This window comes from Macaca nemestrina, chromosome 2 (assembly GCF_043159975.1).
Source record: "Macaca nemestrina isolate mMacNem1 chromosome 2, mMacNem.hap1, whole genome shotgun sequence".
NCBI lineage: Eukaryota > Metazoa > Chordata > Mammalia > Primates > Cercopithecidae > Macaca > Macaca nemestrina.
Window position 1 is genome coordinate 42,721,098 of NC_092126.1, and position 20,748 is coordinate 42,741,845.

The following is a 20,748-nucleotide window of genomic DNA, read 5'->3' on the forward strand; positions in this document are numbered from 1 at the left end:
CTTTTCCTTGTTTCTGCCTTGTCTGATTATCCCCAGAAGTACTGGTGTATGAGAAAACCAAGATTCTCTTGGTCAACCAAAAGTTGTTCAGAAATAAGTAGGTCCCAATCTCTACCACATGGTGGGGAAAGATGCTGAGTCTTTTATGACTATATCCCTAACCTACCACAATAGCTTTCAAAATATACCCAGGAATGCTTGGTGGGGAGTCCCTGAGTCTCTTTGAAGGGTCCATCCACAAGATCAAAATTATTTTCATAAAAGTACTAAGATACTGTTTGCTTTCTTTGTTTAAGATAATTTATAATTGAGGAGGAATCACTGTGTGTCAGTCTTTGCTCAGATAATTAACACAAGCAGTCAAAGCTTATTCATTCATTGGTGATCTTTTAACACACAATTTAACACACACAGAGCATCCACCATGTGCCAGGCCTCAGATTACTAGTAATCTGAGTAAGAACAAAGGTCTCAGTTAGCAATTTTGGGAAGTATGCCTTAGGCATTGAGAGACTTCTCCAGCTGGCAAATACTTGTTCTATTTACTGCTAGGAGACACTGACACTTTCAACAGTGGAATTACCCTTTAAAATCTCCAAGATCATGATTACTCTTTTGAGACACAATAGTTGCCTCCTAAACACTCTGAAAATTCAGAGTCCAAATCTATTTCAGAAATTCATCACAATGCTTTTAACCTTTGATGCCTTTTACAGAGATGATTTATGAAGTTTGTTTATTTTTATGGCAGTTTCTCCAACCAGGTTGCAAAAGATATAAAGACTGTGATTTCAGACAATTATTCTCCTGACAGCGTGCACTCAAGTTCATACAAGAGAAGATGTTCCCCTTCCTTTTTCCAAAAGAATCAGAGGCTCTATTACCTACACAGAATCACAGCAACTGATGTGCTAGTGATCCAGTCAACAAGTTACTTTTCCTTCACAACCAGAACCAGAAAAAGAACTGATCTTGTCACTACATTGATCAACCTTCCCTAACTGAGTTAAATCTAAGAAATGATTATGTAAGTCTTGTCTGGATGACTTTGGTTATCCTTTCTTTCTCTCCCCTCCTACTGTCCCTTTCTTCTCTCCCTACTCTCTTCCTCCACTGAAACAGACACTCTTTCCTACCTGAGCAGCACGTGCTGTGTTTCAAGTCCTTTGATGAGCCACATATTAAACTTTTGGTTTCTTAACAAGTTAGCATTCTTAAATATTAATAAACCCAAAGAGCTTTGGTTTTGTAGGTTATACCTGTTACTATTTATTGCATTAGCAATTTAAACTGACAAAATTTAAAAATGTATATTTATTAATTTAGTTATGATTAACAATAAACTCATCACATATTGACCAAAATAACATACTTTTTGTTTAAAGTAACTGTTAACAAGAATTTTAAAAAGCAGTGGGAAGAGTCTCATTGTTTTATATTTTTGCCAATATCTTTAATGTCTGGCTTAATAAGAGACAGCTGGATTTTTATATCTGCTTATAACCTCTGGAAAACTGCTCTAGAGAGAATAAAAGCAAAGAAAGCAAATACTATGTTAGCACTTTTATAAACATAATTTTGACCTTGTGAACCCCTGAAAGGGTCTCAGAGATTCCCCCCAAGGGCTCCTGGCCGTATTTTGAGAACTTTCCTGCTGGGTTAGGGATATAGACATAAAACACACAGCATCTTTCCCCACCATTTGGTAGAGGAAAGGCACAAAATGATATTTACATTCCAATATAGTACTTGCTGTGCTAGAGATAAGTAGGGAGCTCTGGGAACACAAGTAGAGGGACTTAATTTAGTATCGGTTATGTATCTAGGGGTGGAAGAGTAGAGGAGTGTCAGAGTCCCTGTCAGTGGTGCCTGAGCTGAGCTGAACTGAGCAGGCAAGAGTGCAGACATGTGGATGCAAACAAAACCATATTCTCTGATAGACTGACAATCAGATCTGATTATGGGGATGACCTAGGGTATTTGGCTTGCAACTTTGTTATAATTATGTATTTGGCCAGTTGAGGGGGTCGGGGGGCAGGGCCTTTTTGCTTGTCCTCTATCTCTTATACTCTGTACCTTTTCAGAGTCAGAGCTGGGGAAATGCAGATAACAGTTCACATAAATAAGGAGTGAAATTTGCCTGCCAGTGCTTTCTTTCTGAAGCATGGAGAAGCAGGCAAGCTTTCTGCAGTGAATGTACTGTAAACCAGATAATTGTCATCCATCGTTCTGGACATCTTAGAATCTAAGGCATGAGATGAAATTCGCAATAAAAAGGTATCACCCATTTGCTACCTTCTGGAACAAAGTTGATAGCATAAGCCACAAGGGTTTTATTTATTAGTTTGCCAGTAGAGAAACAAAAGTATAGCATTTCTTTTTGAGCTTAAGAGAAATTTGTACTATCCCATCAAATCTTCTCAGTTTAAATACAACAGTCTAAAAACTTCAATGCGTGTGATATGTCAAATTGTCTGGGCTGTAGTACCCCGTTATTTAATCAAACACTAGTCTAGATATTGCCGTGAAGATATTTCGTAGATGTGCTGAAGATCTACAATCAGTTGACTTTACATAAAGGACATTACTCTCACTAATATGGGTGAGCCTCATCCAATCAGTTGAAGAGCATTGACAGCAAAAACTGTGGTTTCCCGGAAAAGAAGAAATTTGCCTCAAGATTGCAGCATCACCTTCTGTCTGGGCTTTCAGCCTGCAGGCCTGCCCTACAGTTCTCAAATTTGCTAACCCCCACAAATGCATGAATCAAATCTTTAAAATTCTCTGTCTCTACACACACACACACACACACACACACACACACACACACACATACTCACAGAGAGAGATGTAGAGGTATATAGATTTAGAGAGATTGTGACGTACTATTGGTTCTGTTTCTCTGGTGAACCCTGACTGTTCATTCCCCAGTCTGCTTTAGTCTTGGCTATATTGTCTCCTTGTACCCTACCAAGCACTTGGTCCACAGTTTTGACCCACAGGAGATGGAACTGAATGTGTGCCACTGCACTGACTTCTTATGGGGAGAAGGATGACCATCCAAGGGAGGAAATTTCACTTCTTCTATCCGGGGACCATGGCCTTACTTGTATGAGTTCCTTAAGCTCTCTGAACATGTTCCCTCATCCATGAAGTTGAGCCAATTCTGCCATCCTGCAGGGGTGCTTGTAAGAATGTAATGAGAACATAGTAGGCTGGCACATAGTAGGCCCTCAGGAGTGGTGGCTTCTGCTTAGCTATGTTAATGATTCTGGTTTATCAATGGCAATTACAGAAAGTTTTAGACAATTACATTTATTAGCATGAATTACAAAGTAAGTTAAGGACTGTCTTAGGGGTTAAAGATGTTTAAAATGCAATGAAGTATGAGATATTGAAGTAATAACAATCTTGGAGAATTAGAGATATAACAATTTAATGCACACTTCAGTCCAATAATGTTCAGTAGGTAAAATATTTTGTGTAAAAAATGAGCTGGCTCTAGCAAGTGAATGTGAGTATTAAACAATCACAGTCCTTTTTTCCTTGCCCCTTTTTATTCTAAATGATCCTTTTTTGCATGGCTCCTGATCTTCTTCATAGACTTAGTCTAATTTTTCCAGCCCTTGGGAGTTCAGCCTAGGGTTCTGTTAGGCCTTCATCTCACCAATGGATTAGTTGGGTTGTGGACATGCTGGGTCCTGTGTGGGTCCTGATCCCAGCCTGTAGATACTGAGGTGCAGAACTGAAAGCCTTTGCTGGCAACCTATAAAGTGCTAGTCACCAATGAGTCAGCTCTAACTCAGAGTCTCCTTTTATCTTCCTCTCAGAAACCTTGCAGAATTGGTATTACCTCCATTTTATAAAAGAGGGTGGAGGCCTGGGAAGTTTGAAAGACTTAACTAAGATATCCTGTTGGTATGTAACGGCAGCACTTTGACATTAAGTGCAATACCCTTTATATTTAGCCTCAGGGTCTGTCTTAGGGTGAACTTTGGCCAATTGGCTTGATCTGGATGACTTGTGTAGAAACAACTTATAATTTCAGTTTCATAAATCTCACATGATACCTCAGTGCACAATTTTTCCTAGCCTTGCTCCTGGTTCACATGTCACTACCCAATGGGATATTGGCATATAGTTTATTCCCAGGCTACAGAAATTAGTCTTTGAGAGTGTCCACACTCTAAACAGATAAGTATTTATTGGTAGAAAATGATAGTTGGAAGGAAAGAAGAAAATAGGTATGGTGAGTGGACAAATGGCTAGGTAGATGGGTGGATAGGTAGATGAGTGGTTAGGTAGATGGGTGGGTGGATGGATGGCTGGAAAGAAAATAGTAAAGAAGTGAGGAAGGAAGGAAAGCAATGTCCTGCCCCTACTGAAAGCACCTATCAAGCATTTAAGGATTAATGACTCAGCCATCTTTCCTTCAAATACTTTTTCACCCCAATTAAAATAGTGAAATGTAATCTCATCTTCTGTGGATATTTTTCATGTGTGAGTCACACACATGGGATTTGTATTTAAAACTCTCTAATTGGTACCGCTAGCAAGTGATATAGGTTGTCTCTAATTAAGTGATGGCAAATGTCACCCTAAGATTTGGGAGGCATGCCCTTTCTATTTGCATGATACAGGAATACCTACTCATTGGAATCAAAGTGCTGCTAATAGATTCAGGTATTGGAGATGCTGGCAAGTAAAAGGTGTGCTCACTTCGTTTACCAGTGACTCACTATATGCTGGGCACTGTGTTACGAACTGTAGACATCATCGTGATTAGAATGGTGCCTCCCCGTCAAGGGGCCTCAGGGTTCTTCAGGAAAGAGGAACAAGGAAAGATCCAGTGGTGACACAGTAGACCTGTGGCATGACAGCAGACATTACAGGGTGACGGGAGAACAGAAGGGCAACCGGGGGAGGGGAGTGAGCTGAACCTGGAAAGATGAATAGACAGCAGTAAGGAGTGTGGGCACAGGGGTAGACAGCACAATGACGGCAAAGGCGTGGGTAACCTAGAGAGCTTAGGCCTTGGGCAGCCTCATCTAATCTCCTAGTGGAGGGCAGGACAGCTTCCTAGCTTAGTATCCTAGCTGGGGAAGGGTGGAATCAGATTTGCCTAGACAGGGATCCTATCCCAGCCTGACTGAAGCAAAGAATAAAAATACTTTTCAAAATGCTATTATAATAATTGTAGTTAGGAATCATTTTATTACAAGAACAGATACTCAAACTAGTACAATTTTTCTTTTAAAAGTTGGAGGAGAAGACCTATTGAAAGGCTTCACTTGGTAACCTCAGGCACCCCATAGAAGGCTGATGAGTCTGTGAAAGGTGAGCAGGGAATGGGCTAGAAAACAGGAGTGGAGGGGTGCCTCCGTGTTGCCCAAAGCCACCTGAGGTCCATCTCTTCTCTCTGCCTATCTACTCTCAAACCTTGTGTCTCCTGGCAGATGGCTGTCTCTGATTTAAATGGATTTTCAGCTCCCCCTAAACTTTGAGTGCTGATTGCATGAATGCTAGCCCCAACTCCCTATTACCTTCTCTCTCAAGATTTCAAGTGCCCATTGCCAGACGAGCTCTAGTTTCTGGCCTGTGAAATGAAAGTTTCAAGGTCTAATAAATTGGCCTACTCCACCCATCAGTTTCCCCAAGGGTCCAGTATCTATCTTGGTTTAAGCAGTTCTACTAGGAGATCAGGTCAGGAGAGGAAGTTGAGCATGGCAGGCAAAAGACCAGCCTGACAATTGGAATAATATATTTACCAGAGTATAGTTAACCTTGTTAGAGCATTTTGCAATCAGTAAAGCATGTTTTTTACTCATAGTTTACTTTTACCCAGGGAGCAGTATTGGAGTTCTAAAGATCCAGGGGTGGCCAGAAAGGTCAGAAAGTAGCCAGAAAGGTCAACTTTAGGTAAAAGCATAAAGATTCAAAAGGTAAATCATCAGCCATTTAGCCCTGCTGCTTGCATGGAGCATTAATACACTTTTTTTTTTGGCAGTGGAAGCAAAGAGAAGAGAGCTGAGGAGCTCTCCTGAGGAATACATCTGTGCTCTAGTTAAAGGCACATTGGGTGGCAAGACCTAATTTCTGTGTAAATGGAGCAGAAATATCACACTGGTATTTCCTCTGCATGAGTGCAAAGACACGGGCATTTTCCACATGCTGAAACATCATGGAAAAGAGATAAGAAAGGGGCAAGAAGTAGTCCTAAAGGGGCATGATATGACACAGCTCAGCCTCCAGATGGGATGTGCAGAAAACGGGGATATTATCTTGTCAAGAACTGATAAAAACTTAGTTCTTCTGAAGTTACATTCAAATGAAGCGAAGCATGAGCTGACTAACCTCACTCTATTGGAACAAAAAGACAAAGCATTTTGTTCAGGGAGGGAACATCAGGCTATGGAACAGATTAAACAAGGAGTAACAGCCAAGCCACAGGCATCAATAGCCACTACTTCTTTCTGGAAAGGAGCTGGTTCCCCAGCATCCCATGAAGCCAGAGTTTGGAAGTAACTCCTGGATAATTTCTGTACATGCCAAAAAGCACTGGGTAATGGGAATGCCATCTCAGTCCAGCACTGTGTCTGGCCTTGTTCCCTCAAACTTTGTTCTACAGCTAAACCAAACTATTTACATTTCCCCCAAGATATATTAAATGCTTTTATCATTGGGCCTTTGCCCATCCACATTCTTCTGCCTGGAGCCCTCCACATCCTTTATGCCTGCTTAATTCCTGTTGCTCATGACTTAGAGTTTACTTTCTCCAGGAAGTAATCCTTGGTTACCTTGACTGAGTCAGCACTTCTCTTTTTCCATAGCACTCTGCTCTTCCTCTTCTTACCTACCTCTTACCATACTGTTTACCCCTTAGTCTGAGAGTCCTTTGAGGACTAGAACTTTGTTCTTGCCCCACATGTATTGAGGCATAATTTACACAGAATAAGATTCACCTTTTTAAGTGTGAAGTTGGATATGTTTTGACAAACGCTCACATGCAGAAGTGTAACCACCACCACAATCAACATACAGAATGGTTTCATCTTCTCAGAACGTTCCCTTTTTCCCCTTTACAATCAAATCCCACCCCACCCCAAGCCCTAGCCACTACTGATCTGTTGCTATCTGTCCCTATAGTTTTGTGTTTTCTAAAATGTCATATGAATGGCATCAAATAGCATGCAGTCTTCTTTGTCTGACTTCTTTCACTTCATTTCACCAGTGAAATGCTTTGGTGATTCATCTGTTTTGTTATATGGATCAGTAGTTGTTCTTTTATTGCTGAGTGGGTGTCCATTCTCTGGCTATACTGCAATTTGTTTATTCACTAGTTGATGGCCATTTTAGTTCCAGTTTGGCACTAAGTGTTCTGAATAAAGATTCTGTGATCATTTCTATACAGGTCTTTTGTGTAATTTATGTTTTCATTCCTCTTGGGTAAATCCTAGGAATAGAATTGCTGAGTCATTTTATAAGAAACTGCTAAACTATTTTGCAAAGTGACTGTATTATTCTTACATTCTTACCAACAATGTCTAAAAGTTCCAATTACTTTACATTTTTATCATAACTTGATATTGTCAGTTTTATTTTAGCCATTCAAGTGGTGGTGTGGTGATATCCCATTGTGGCTTTAATTTACATGCCTCTAATGACTGTTGATGTTTAACAAATTTTTATGCTCTAATTTACTGTTTATATATTTATTTTGGTGACAGGTATATTCAGTTTTTGCTTTTTGAAAATCAAATTGTTTGTCTTATTTAATTGAAATAATTATTTATATATTTTGGATACAAGACCTTTATGAAATGGTTTGCAAATATTTCCTCCTAGTCTGCGGCTAACAAATTTTTTTTTAATGTTTTTCAAGAAAGTAAGAGTGTATCATTTTTATAAAGTTTGATGTTATCAGTTTTATCGTTTATGGGGTGTGCTTTTTTTTGGTTCCTTCTAATCGAACTCAAGGATACTAAGATTTTCTCATATCCTTTATTTATTTATTTATTTATTTATTTATTTATTTAATTTATTTATGGAGACAGTCTTGCTCTGTTCCCCAGGCTGGAGTGCAGTGGCACGATCTCTGCTCACTGCAAGCTCTGCCTCCCAGGTTCATGCCATTCTCCTGCCTCAGCCTCCCGAGAAGCTGGGACTACAGGCACCTGCCACCACACCTGGCTAGGTTTTTGTATTTTTAGTAGAGACAGGGTCTCACTGTGTTAGCCAGAATGGTCTCGATCTCCTGACTTTGTGATCCGCCTGCCTCGGCCTCCCAAAGTGCTGTGATTACAGGTGTGAGCCACCGCGCCCAGCCTCATATGCTTTATTTTAAAGGTTTTATAATTTTGACTTCTACATTCAGAACTATGACTCCTGTAGAGATAGTTTTTGTTTATGAAGCGCAGTAGGACTGGAGGGTTTTTTTTGTGTGTGTATAGATCCTCATTTTTTTTCTAGCAGCATTTAATAAAAAAACTATTCTCCTCCCCATTTAATTATCTTAGAACCTTTGTCAGAAATGAATTGACCATATATATGTGTCTATTTCTGGACTGTTTCTTCTTTCTGTGGATGTATATGTCTATCTTTATATTAATACCACACTATCTTGATTAGGGTAGGTTTGCAGTAAGTTTCAAAATTAGGTAGTATAAGTCCTTCAACTTTGTTCTTTTTTCCTAAAATTATTTTGGCTATGTCAGGTCTTTTTCATTTATATGTACATCTTAGAATTAGCTGATTCTTTCATAAATCCTGCTGGTAATTTTGGTTGGAGTTACATTAAATCTATATATCAATTTTGGGGAAAATTTACATCTTAAGTATATTGAGTCTGCCAAATAATGAACACTGTGTATTTCTCCATTAAAATCTCTTCAGATCTTTAAATTCTTTCAGCAGTATCAGGGTTTTCGGTGTACCAACTTTTGCATATATTTTCTGAAAGTTATTGCTAAGTGTTTCATGTTTTTGATGCTATTGTAACAGTATTTTTTAATTGAAATTTCCAATTGTTTGTTTCTGCATAGAAATACCATTGCTTTTTTAATATTGACTTTCTATCTTCTGACCTTCCTAAACTCATATTAGTTCTAATAGCATTTTTTTAATTCTGTAGAATGTTTACATTGATGATTGTGTTCCCTGTGAATAATGACAATTTTACTTTTTCATTTCCAATTTAATATTTTTTCTTGCCTTATTGCACTGGTTAGAACCTACAGTACAATGTGAATAGAAGTGGTGAGAGTGGATGTCCTTGTATTCTTCCTGCTCTTGGAAGGAAAGCATTTATTCTTTCACCATTAAGTATGATATTAGTTATAGGTTTTTGTAAAAGTTCTTTATCCGGTTAAGAAAGTTGTCTTCTATTTCTCATTTGGTAATAGTTTTAATTATAGATAGATGTTGGATTTTGTCAGATGCTTTTTAAAGGATGTTTTTCTCATTTTATCTCAGTGCTTAGTGTGTTTTCTGTACATTTTGGATACTCCATTAATATTTATTGAATGGATGAAGCTGGGCTGTATATTTCTGAGAGTACAAGGGTACACCTTAGCCACCCAGGATCATAAGATGGGGTAGGGGGAGTTCTAAGTATTTGAATGTCTGCTCTGTTCCTGGGTACTATGTTTGCTTACATCATTTCGTGCAATTTTCACAACATTCCTGAGAAATAAGTATTTTTGTTTTACAAATGAAGAATGAGTAATAGATGGGATGATTTAAAAGCTATAACATAATTGAGCTCAGAGAAGAATTTTTATGTTTCATTACTCAATAGATATAAAAAGGCAATCATTAAATTCAGGAAACAAAAGTATACAAAGGAAGCTGCTTCCAAATGTGATGCAAGCTATGATGGAACGTGATTCAGCCATTTGATGGAGTGAAAAATAAAGAATCCAGTTTATCTGGATGCAAATAATGTTGTCCTCAAAATGATCATTTGACCACTAAGAAGAAGAAGTAATTATTGTACCATACTTGGCTCAGTCATGAATGATATCTTTGTAGTCGAATTAATGTAAATTAAGTTATTAGTTTGCAACCCTGATGACTTGATCTATAGACAAAGGATAGAAAGCGATTTTGTTTATGAATCAATCTTGACAAAGCAAAAGTTCTGATGTAAGGGAAGTTAGAATGTGGGAGAGAAGGGAGAAATTTGGGGGATTTTAGCATTCTTACTTTCCAAAATGAGAATATTTAAATCCCTCTAAGCCTCAGTTACTCACCTGCAAAATGAGAAATAAAGTATTACCCAATGGGGATGTTGTGAGGATTAATGAATATATGTATGTCAAATGCCTAATATGTGATAGGTACCCAACTAACTGAAGTAGTGACAGAGAGGAGTAAAGGAAGGCAAACCTGTGCATAGAAGGAAGTCAGCCCATTTCCTAATGAGGGAAAAACATCAACTTTAAAGTTGGTCTGTAAATCACCTCTCCTTCTGACATTGTCACTGCCCAGCAAGCAGGGTGGTGAGTTTGAGTAATGAAAAAGCAGCAGCTGTGTGTCTAGCACAGGACGTATGAATGACAGAACAACACTGTAAGTAGCATCACCATCAGCATTTTACAGTCGTGGGAACTGAAACTCAGAGAGGCCACCGGATTCACATAGGACCAGCCAGAAGTGGTTAAGTCAGGGCTAAAACTAGGAACTGCAACTTTAGATTTCATTGCCTGCCACTGAGACTATCTAATTTAGCCCATTTAGATAGGCACAATGAATCTGAAACACTGGATGAGCTCCTGGCGTATGCTCTGTACACAGTTCTAATGAACAGGCCCCTAGGTTTAATTAAGGGGAAAAAAGATTTAATTGTTTCTCCCAACAGCTGCAAATTATTTACATTGCATTTGTGTTGATGGCTAATAAAAGAGCAAAGGAGTGTGGGGACAGCCTCGGGTGGTTGTAATTCTTCCAAGGTCCATAATGAAGCATCAGTCTGAATGCCAAAATGTGAGAATGGATGTGCCTACTGTCCAGTTCACACCTGCAGTGGCCAGAGCTTCTCTCTGCCCTGGGCATGGTCCAATCTGTAAAAATGAGTTACAGGGGCCAAGACCTGAGAATAGCAAGGCACATGTCCCTGCCTCATTAGACTGCTTTCCAGTTAGTTTGTGATTGCTGTGGAATGGGTGAGAAGGAGCAAAATGGTGGCCCTGGTTGAGTCTGCCACTGCTCCTGGAACAGTTCTGAACTGACCTTTTGAAGGACGATGAGGTGGGAAGGGGACAGGAGCCACTGCCTCAGAGCTGCTCGCAATTCTATAAGCTTTCACTTCGCTGTGGCTACTGAAAAATATGTAATGTAATATATAAAATATATACTGTATAATGTACATTACATATATATTATAATATGTGTGTGTGCACTTCTCAGATATCACAAAGTATGAGTTTCTGATTTTCCTACTTATTAATTTTTAACCATATAATCGCCTTGGGAAAGTTACACCTTGTGGAGGTAGTTTATTCATCTTTATAATGATCATGCCTACCTCACAGGATGCTGTGATAAGCATTGCATATGTGACCACACCTTTTAAACTATGACGTAGGGTGTGAAGTTTGGCATCGAAACAATTTTGATTATTCTAGAACCCCCTCTCTAACCTGTTATTTTGATTCTAATGTACCTACTCTGTATCCTGACTTCTGTGAGGGTATTGGGGGTGGGCAGAGGGGACTAAAAAAGAGAAACCAAGCAACTTACAGTTGAGTAATCAGATTAATGTTTTAGAAAGATCACTCTTGATACCAGTGTGCAGAGTAGACTAGAGTAGGGCAAGATTTCCAATGGAGAGACCAGTCAGGAGGCCCCTGAAGCCATTCAGATAGGAGTGGGTTGGGCTAGAACCCATCAAACAAAGACATACAAGGGGAAGAATTGGCAAGAACTGAGTTTTCACCAGATGAGGTTCTCACATTGGAGTATGACACCAAATCCTGGCACAGTCTTATTTCAGTTCTCTACCCTTCATTAGTACCTGCTGATAGAAGTATACTGTATTCATTTGCTAGGGCTGCTGTAACAAAGTACCACAAACTGTGTCTATTAGTCCATTTTCTTGCTACTGATAAAGACATACTCAAGACTGGGCAATTTACAAAAGAAAGAGGTTTAATTGAACTTATAGTTCCACCTGGCTGGGGAAGCCTCACAATAATGGCAGGTGAGGAAGATCAAGTCCCATCTTACATGGATGGCAGCAGTCAAGAGAATGAGGAAGATGCAAAAGCAGAAACCCCTGATAAAACTCTCAGATCTCGTGAGACTTATTCACTACCTTGAGAACAGTATGGGGGAAACTGCCCCCATGATTCAATTATCTCCCACTGGGTCCCTCCCACAACACGTGGGAATTGTGGGAGTAAAATTCCAGATGAGATTTGGCTGGGGACACAGAGCCAAACCATATCATTCTGCCCCTAGCCCCTGCCAAATCTCATGTCCTCACATTTCAAAAACAATCATGTCTTCCCAGTAGTCCCCCAAAGTCTTAACTCATTTTAGTGTTAATCAAAAGTTCACAGTCTAAAGTGTCATCTGAGACAAGGCAAGTCCCCTCTGCCTATGAGCTTATAAAATCAAAAGCAAGCTAGTTACTTCCTAGATACAATGGGGATACAGACATTGGGTAAATACAGCCATTCTAAATGGGAGACATTGGCCAAAACAAAAGGGCTACAGGGCCATTCAAGTCCAAAATCCAGTGTGGCTGTCAAATTTTAAAGCTCCAAAATGATCTCTTTTGACTCCATGTCTCACATCCAGGTCACCCTAATGCAAGAGGTAGGTTCCCATGGTCTCAGGAAGCTCCACCCCTGTTGCTTTGCAGGGTATAGCCTCCCTCCCAGCTGCTTTCATGGGCTAGTGTTGAGTACCTGCAGCTTTTCCAGGCACAGGTGCAAGCGTCAGTGGATCTAGCATTCTGGGGTCTGGAGGACAGTGGCTCTCTTCTCACGACTCCACTAGGCAGTGCCCCAGTAGGGACTCTGTGTGGGGGCTCCGACCCCACATTTCCCTTCCGCAGTGCCCTAGCAGAGATTCTCCATGAGAGCCCCTCCCCTGCAGCAAACTTCTGCCTGGGCATCCAGGCATTTCCGTACATGTTCTGAAATTCAGGTGGAGGTTCCCAAACCTCAATTCTTTACTTCTGTGCAACTGCAGGATCAATACCACGTGGAAGCCACCAAGGCTTGGGGCTTGCACCATCTGAAGCCATGGCCTGAGCTCTATGTTGGCCCCTTTTAGCCATGGCTGGAGCAGCTGGGATGCAGGGCACCAAGTCCCTAGGCTGCACATAGCTCAGAGGCCCAGCCCACGAAACCACATTTTTTTCTTTTAGGCCCCAGGGCCTGTGATGGGAGGGGCTGCCATGAAGACCTCTGAACATGCCCGGGAGCCATTTTCCCCATTGTCTTGGGGATTAACATTGGGCTCCCCCTTCCTTACAAACATTTCTACAATTGACTGGAATTTCTCCTCAGAAAATGGGATTTTCTTTTCTATCACATTGTCATGCTGCAAATGTTTCGAACTTACCTGTTCTGTTTCCCTTTTAAAACTGAGTGCTTTTAACAGCACCCAAGTCACTTCTCAAATGCTTTGCTGCTTAGAAATTTCTTCCACCAGATAGCCTAAATCATCTCTCTCAAGTTCATAATCCCACAAGTATCTAGGGCAGAGTCAAAATGCTGCCAGTCTCTGCTAAAATATAACAAGAGTCACCTTTGTTCCAGTTCCCAACAAGTTCCTTATCTCCATCTAAGACCACCTCAGCCTGAACCTCATTGCCCATGTTGCTATCAGCATTTTGGGCAAAGCCATTCAACAAGTATCTAGGAAGTTTCAAACTTTCCCACATTTTCCTCTCTTCTGAGCCCTCCAAACTGTTCCATCCTCTGCCTGTTACCCAGTTCCAAAGTCACTTCCACATTTTGGGGTATCTTTTCAGCAACGCCCACTCTACTGGTACCAGTTACTGTATTAGTCTGTTTTCATGCTGCTGATAAAGACATACCCCAGACTGGGCAATTCACAAAAGGAAGAGGTTTAATTGGACCTCTTACCATCCCATCTTACATGGATGGCGGCAGGCAAAGAGAGAGTGAAGAAGCCACAAAAGCAGAGACCCCTGAGAAAACCATCAGATCTCGTGAGATTTACTCACAACCAGGAGAACAGTATGGGGGAAACCACCCCCATGATTCAATTGCCTCCTACTGGGTCCCTCCCACAGCATGTGGGAATTATGGGAGTACAATTCAAGATGGGATTTGGATGGGGACACAGAGCCAAACAGTATCACTGGGTATCTGGGAACAAAAACTTATTGTCTCACATTTACGGATGCCAGAAATATGAAATCAAGGTGTTGGCAGGTCCAGGTTCCCTCTGAAGGCTCTAGGAAAGGCTCCATTCCAGGATTGTCTCCTAGCTTCCTATAGTTCCTTGGCTTGGGGCTGCACAACTCTATTTTCACATGAGATTTTCTCAGTGTGCATATATCTGTGCCACAATTTTCCCTTTATATAAGTACACTAATCATATTGGATGTGGAACCACCCTAATGACATTTTAAAACTTGATTACCTCTGTAAAGATTTTATCTCCCAATACATTCTCATTCTGAGGTTCTAAGTGTTAGGATATCAATGTATTTTTTTAATGTAGAGGACACAATTCAACCCGTAAAATATAGTTGATATGTATTTTCAGTGTATTAATTGTTCATTGGTTAATATTTAATTCAGCTAGTGAAATTATTGAAGAACAACTTAAGTTGCTAGATAATTTAGACCGCTGAGATACACAATTTTTAAATGATCAGAAAATATTCAAATATCTGATGTATCTTTGCATATATAATGATATTTATACATGTGTGTGTGTATACATGTATATAAAATGCAGTAACTTCTAATGATTGATCAGATTTGGTTGAGGTCAGAAACCTGAGCATACATGGTAGTAACTGCTAGTTTATTGATTGATAAAGGACTTTAACTCTGAAACATCTATTAATAGATGGTAGCATTACAGAATTAAAGCTTTCAATCAGTTCTCAATAATATCTATCTGTACTGGGTATCCAGAAATACAAATAATGGGACTTTGATGAGGTGAAGAACCCATGGTCTTAGAGGCAAAACAAACAGTGTTTTATAGTCAGTGCTGTCTCTCACCTTCTGAGTGCCTTGGGTGAGGTGTCGAACCTCTCCCTGCGCTTCTCTGAAGCTTTTCTGGGTTTAAAATGGGATTAACATGCTCCATGTCTCTCACGGGATTGTTGGATGACAGCCTATGATTGGGCAAATATACAATCTTAATAATACATTAGTATGGGTTTGTTATTTAAATAATGATCCTTTTTGTTTTTTCTTTCCCCTATTTTCTAGTCAATAAGCACAAGCCATGGATCGAGACTTCATATCATGGAGTCATAACCGAGAACAATGACACAGTCATTTTGGATCCACCACTGGTAGCCCTGGATAAAGATGCACCGGTTCCTTTTGCAGGTGAGATTATGGCTTAGTATGGCTGGGCCTGGCTCACTTTGAAGATGTGCTGTGAAACCTCCACAAAGCCCAGAATATGGCTTTATAGCTATTGTCACCACCCTGTGCATCTCTAGATCAGCCTGTGATGTTAAAGCTGTATGCCTCTTCTTATTTCTGGGATGGATTCTGGCTCTCCTTGTGTTTTTGTTTGTTTTTTCCTTCATGTTGCCTCCAGTGCAAGACCCTTGTTTCTTCTTCTAACGAGTGGTAAATTGCTGAAGCGGCCTGCAGAGTTGGAGAAGTTGGGCTAGTAAGGTTCTTAGGGGAATTTTACCCATAAAGAGATAACCCGTTGTCCCCACTATCCACATATAATCGATAAATGGAGACTTAATGCTTGGTAAATGGGCAAGAGAAAGGAGAGAGAGAGAAAGACCAGGAAATATCTGCTAAGAGTGGCACAGGGTCTTGTTCTTGAGCTTCCAAGTGGGTGTGTCTTTGGAGGAGGAATCCCAAGGCAGTGCCATATTTCCCTCTTGTGGCTAGAGAGCCTCTCACTATCATCAAGGCTACGTCTGCTTCCTCCTTGGACCCTCTCCAAATGGTAGGCCCCAGGAGGGCTGAGTGAGGAACTCGGCTATGCCTCATGCTTCCATGGATTTTGGCAAAGAGAAGGGACTGGTCATGGCAGTGGGAGGAGGGATTAGACAAAGGATTTCTGAAGATGCCTGCATCATGAGTAATATTGTTAACATTTTATAACTGTCAGGAGAAGGACAGGAAATTTAATGAAGGTTTTCAAGATTTCTAGAAGATTGCTTTCTGATAGATGGGTGCCGGGCTGAGGTTTCACCACGATGAAGTCTGTTTTTTTTCTGACAGTTTGCCTGCTACATTATGAGCTACTTGGGCAGAGAAAACGGGGTTCTTTTGCACTTCTGAGAGATAAGCTCTGTGAAGACATCTTTCATTATGGAATATTATAAAGTATGGAGTGAGAAGGTAGTTATATTAAATTGGGAAATTCAGTATTATGTGAAGATAAACCCATAAGCATTCTTGCAAAGAGTGAGGGAGATACCCTACTCTCAGAAGAAAGCTTTATTTTATGTAGAATGAAAACCACCGAGGGTACCTGTGACTTCCATGATGTTTAGAATTGAGGCATTTCCATACATTTCCCAATCACCCTCAGAAGTCCCAGTTTTACCAAATGCCAGTTGGAAGTATAAACTCCTTGCAGTCTTTACCACAAAAGATGAAGTATCTTCCCTAAACCTTCTTTGCCAGTCTAGGAAGACTCCAACACATCTCTTTCTTGGACATAGCTAATAATGCTATTGGGCTTAGTCAGCAATTATTAGCACCCCCTGGAAATGAGATTTTTAAACAAATATTAGTAAAAATGTTTGGGTCATGGAAATGTTTGGTTTATTATGCACTTAAAAAAATGGATGCCAGATGTAGTGGCTCATGCCTGTAACCCCAGCACTTTGGGAGGCTGAGGCAGGAGAATCATTTGAGGCCAGAAGTTCAAGATGAACCTGGGCAACATAATCAGAACCCATCTCTACAAAATAATAATAATGATAATTATCTGGGCATGGTGGTGCTTGCCTGGTCCTAGTTTCTCAGGAAGCTGAGGCAGGAGAATCACTTGACTCAAGGAATTTTAGATGGCTGCTGTGACAAAATGCACTCTATCCTGTGTGACAGAGCAAAAAATAAAGAGAAACAACATTTAGAAATTGGGAGATTTAGCATAAAAATGCAGGAGTATGGTTTATCTTGATAAGTCTGAAATACAGAGCTGAGTAGTGGCTTTCGTTTCTCCACTGAGCATGAGCCCCTCGCTGCCCTCAGCCCCTCTCCTCACAGCCTATATGCAGAGGCCCTTCCACTAAGAAGATCCTCTCGTTCACCTTTCCGTCTGAACATGTGACCCCTCTTTCAAATATGACAGAGAAAATAAATGACAAACAGGAAGTAATCAGATGACATGAAGTCATTGCAGTGTGCTGAGGCTGGCACTATAAAAGATGAGCAATGTGTCTGATTGTATGTCGGCTTTTAATGTCCTGTTCTCATCTCATGGTGAAAGGGAAACCGAAGTCGTTGAATAAGCTGTTCTACAGTAAAGTTATAAGCTCTCTCATGTACAGACTACAATAGAAAAAAAAAATACCTCAAGCAAATCTGATATTTGAAAGTTTGGATTTACAAAAGGTTATTAAAGTTTGTTGGTTATAGGGCTGAAGAAGAATTAAAGGTTTCATCTGAAGACTCACAAAAGGATTTCCTTAAGTCAGAAACCCACCAAATGCCTTTAAACTTGAATTTGTATTCTGACCGTTAGATGCACCCACAACTGTTCAGGCACTTCTTGAAACTATAGTTTCCTTCTAAGCCAAGCCCTGAGTAGTTATTTCCATTTGAAGACAACTTCTATACTTCTATTATTTGCAGCTGCCTTAAAAGAGTCTAGCTTAATGCATCAAAATATAATCCTCCAAGCTCTTAGGAGTAAAAAAATAAAGGTGGTTTTTAGAATGGCCGGAGCTATTTTTCTCACTGTTATTTATGATCAGCTCTAAGACAGGACACAGGCACTAGCCATCCATCCATGCTGCAGGCATTTATTTTAAAACATTTATCTTAAAAAGAAAATACCGAAGATTTATTTCAGATCCCTATCATTCTCATAAAATTGAAAAATTCATATCTGCCAACTCCATCACTCCTCGAAGTCAACTGAAGCTTTTAGTCCTCCCTTATCAGCTGCTTTTGTATTGTGTGTCAGTTTTCCCACCCCTTTCCCAGTGGTCTTTATTTCTCATTTAGCCCAGGAGATAGGCTCTAAGCTTTGGGGAAGACAGTTCCATCCATACCATTTGTGCTGTTATTTCTCTTACGTGTCTCCCCTTTAATTTTTTTTTAAGCAAAATGTTTTACATATAGATTCTGCCAATATATCATTTAGAATCATACATGATCTCACATGATTTTCATTTAAATATTATGATTGCATTTTGTAAGTAATTGCAAAATTCAAAGATTTAACATAGCTTTTATGGTATATCTCCTGATTATGACAATAACAAGTGAGATATATAAGTATTTATTGTAGAAACTATGGAAAATACAGTGAAACACACAGTAAAAGCATGAGGTATAACATTTTAGTCTATTTCCTTCTTGTCATTTTTCTGCTTTTTTTTTTCATTCAAAAATTGCGATCACTCTGGGTGCTCATGCTTATAGTCCCAGCACTTTGGGAGGCTGGGGAGGGGAGGATTGCTTGAGCCCAGGAGTTTGATACCAACCTGGGAAACATGGTAAGATCTTGTCTCTACAAAATAATAATAATTACTAATAATTAGCTGGGTGTGTTGGCACGTACCTGTAGTTCCAGCTACTCAGGAGGCTCAGGTAGGAGGATCAACTGAGCCTAGGAAGCTGAGGCTGCAGTGAGCCAAGGTTGTGCCACTGCACCCCAGAGCAAGACCCTATCTCAAAAAAAAACTTATTATACCTCATTTTGAATACTATAACTTATTTTTTCACAGTAATGAAAATTTGCCATTTATTACATATTTTTCTGCAACTTTTAAAATGATTACATGATTTCCTACTTAATGGATGTTCTGGAGTTCACCATTCTCTGATTGGCACTTTGCCTATTTCCAATTCTCTTTTATTATAACATTTCAGATTCTGTTGTTTGGATGGATTTCCAGAATTTTAGTTAATTGGCCAAACATTTTAAAGGTTGTGAAACATGTTAAATTGCTTTCCAGAAAAGTTATATGAGTTTGCAATTTCATTCACACCACCCAAGTCCCTCAGTCCCTGGCCCTCATAAGGTGCATTCTGATGGTGGGATTTAGTAGTAGCCCTACTGTCATCATCTGTGAAATAATACAAGCTTTCTGGAGCTGTTTGTTGTTTTGATGAAATTTAAAGAGTGTCTATGACACATCTTGCAATGATTCAAGATACAGAAGTTTAATAAATTTGAGTTTCCTATTCCATACCCTCCTCCCTGCCAGTTTGGCAGGGGAGATAACTAACTCAGAGAGGCTAAGCAACTTGCCCAACATCCCAGAACAGGCTAGCCTGGGGCTGAATCTAGAGCCAGGGCTTCTCAGCACTTACTCTGAGTTCTCTTTCCCTACGATATTTTCTTTTGATCTCTGTCCCACCTGATTAGTAAAGTGCTGATGCTTAGTGAATGAAACCTCCCTCAGACTTCGGTCAAGTCCACTAGACTTGACTCAATTCTCAACCCAGTGTCTGAGCTCTGTAGATTTGACCTTCTTAGAATCAGATACAGAAAAAAAATCCTTGAGTAATAATGAAAATTCTGCCCGCTGCATGGAAAAAAATGATAATGAAAGCAAGCTGGGCACACCATGAACTTATTAATTTCTACCTGTGCCCCACCGAGGCCTGTTAGGAAACTGTAGAGACTTTTAAATTTGAAGGGAATTAGATTGCCTTTCAGAGATGATAGAACTGCTCATTTGTCTACATTGGGCCAGTCTGGACTTGTCTTTTATAAGGACAGGGCTGCAGAGAATGATCAGGCATAATTGGCTGACTTCTCAGGCTGGGTGACTCTCTGAGGGCTGCCCAGAAAATTGCCTGGGACGTAATTTGGCCTGGTTTTGATTAGCTGGTTACAGTGCTGGTTGCAGCTGGGAATCCTCTTTCATACATGGTTAACTCTGTTTGTCCTTTTGTTCAGGGCCTGCCAGTCTATCTGCTTCCTTATCTTTGGACCTGCCTCAGGGTCTTGTTCATGCCTCAGGCCCTATAGGTGCCTGATGGCAAAGACCCTCCCACAGGGATTGGGATAGACCCTTGGCAAAGCCTCTCCCACATGCTTGGGATGGCCACATGTCTTATGGTGAGAAGGGAAGGTAGATGTTGTGAATGGTCACAGGTTTTGGCCCAAACTAACATAGACTCTGCCACTTACTAGCTGTATGATCTCAGATAGGTCACTGAACTACTCTGAGGGACAGTTTCCTTATATTTAAAATGGGGGTAATCATAGTACCTATTCCTGGTGTTAATATGTAGATTAAGTAAGATACTAATGCAAAGTGCCTAGAGCTCTCTCTGGTAGCCAGTAGACACCCAATAAATCTTAGTTGTGATAATCATAGCAATGATAATGAGAGTAATCAGAGTAATTGAAATTTGTATTATT

The 20,748-nt window shown here is 40.1% G+C and overlaps 1 protein-coding gene across 11 annotated transcripts in view; it reads left to right on the forward strand.

The window, feature by feature from the left end:
- The window catches only part of LOC105469966 (calsyntenin 2), a 643,989-nt gene that overhangs the window by 223,261 nt on the left and 399,980 nt on the right, over nucleotides 1-20,748 (forward strand). For all 11 annotated transcript variants that reach the window (XM_011721615.3, XM_024789187.2, XM_011721617.3 and 8 more), the window contains one exon: nucleotides 15,429-15,551. In XM_011721615.3, coding sequence (XP_011719917.1) covers nucleotides 15,429-15,551 — 123 coding nt within the window. The remainder of the gene's footprint in view (nucleotides 1-15,428; nucleotides 15,552-20,748) is intronic.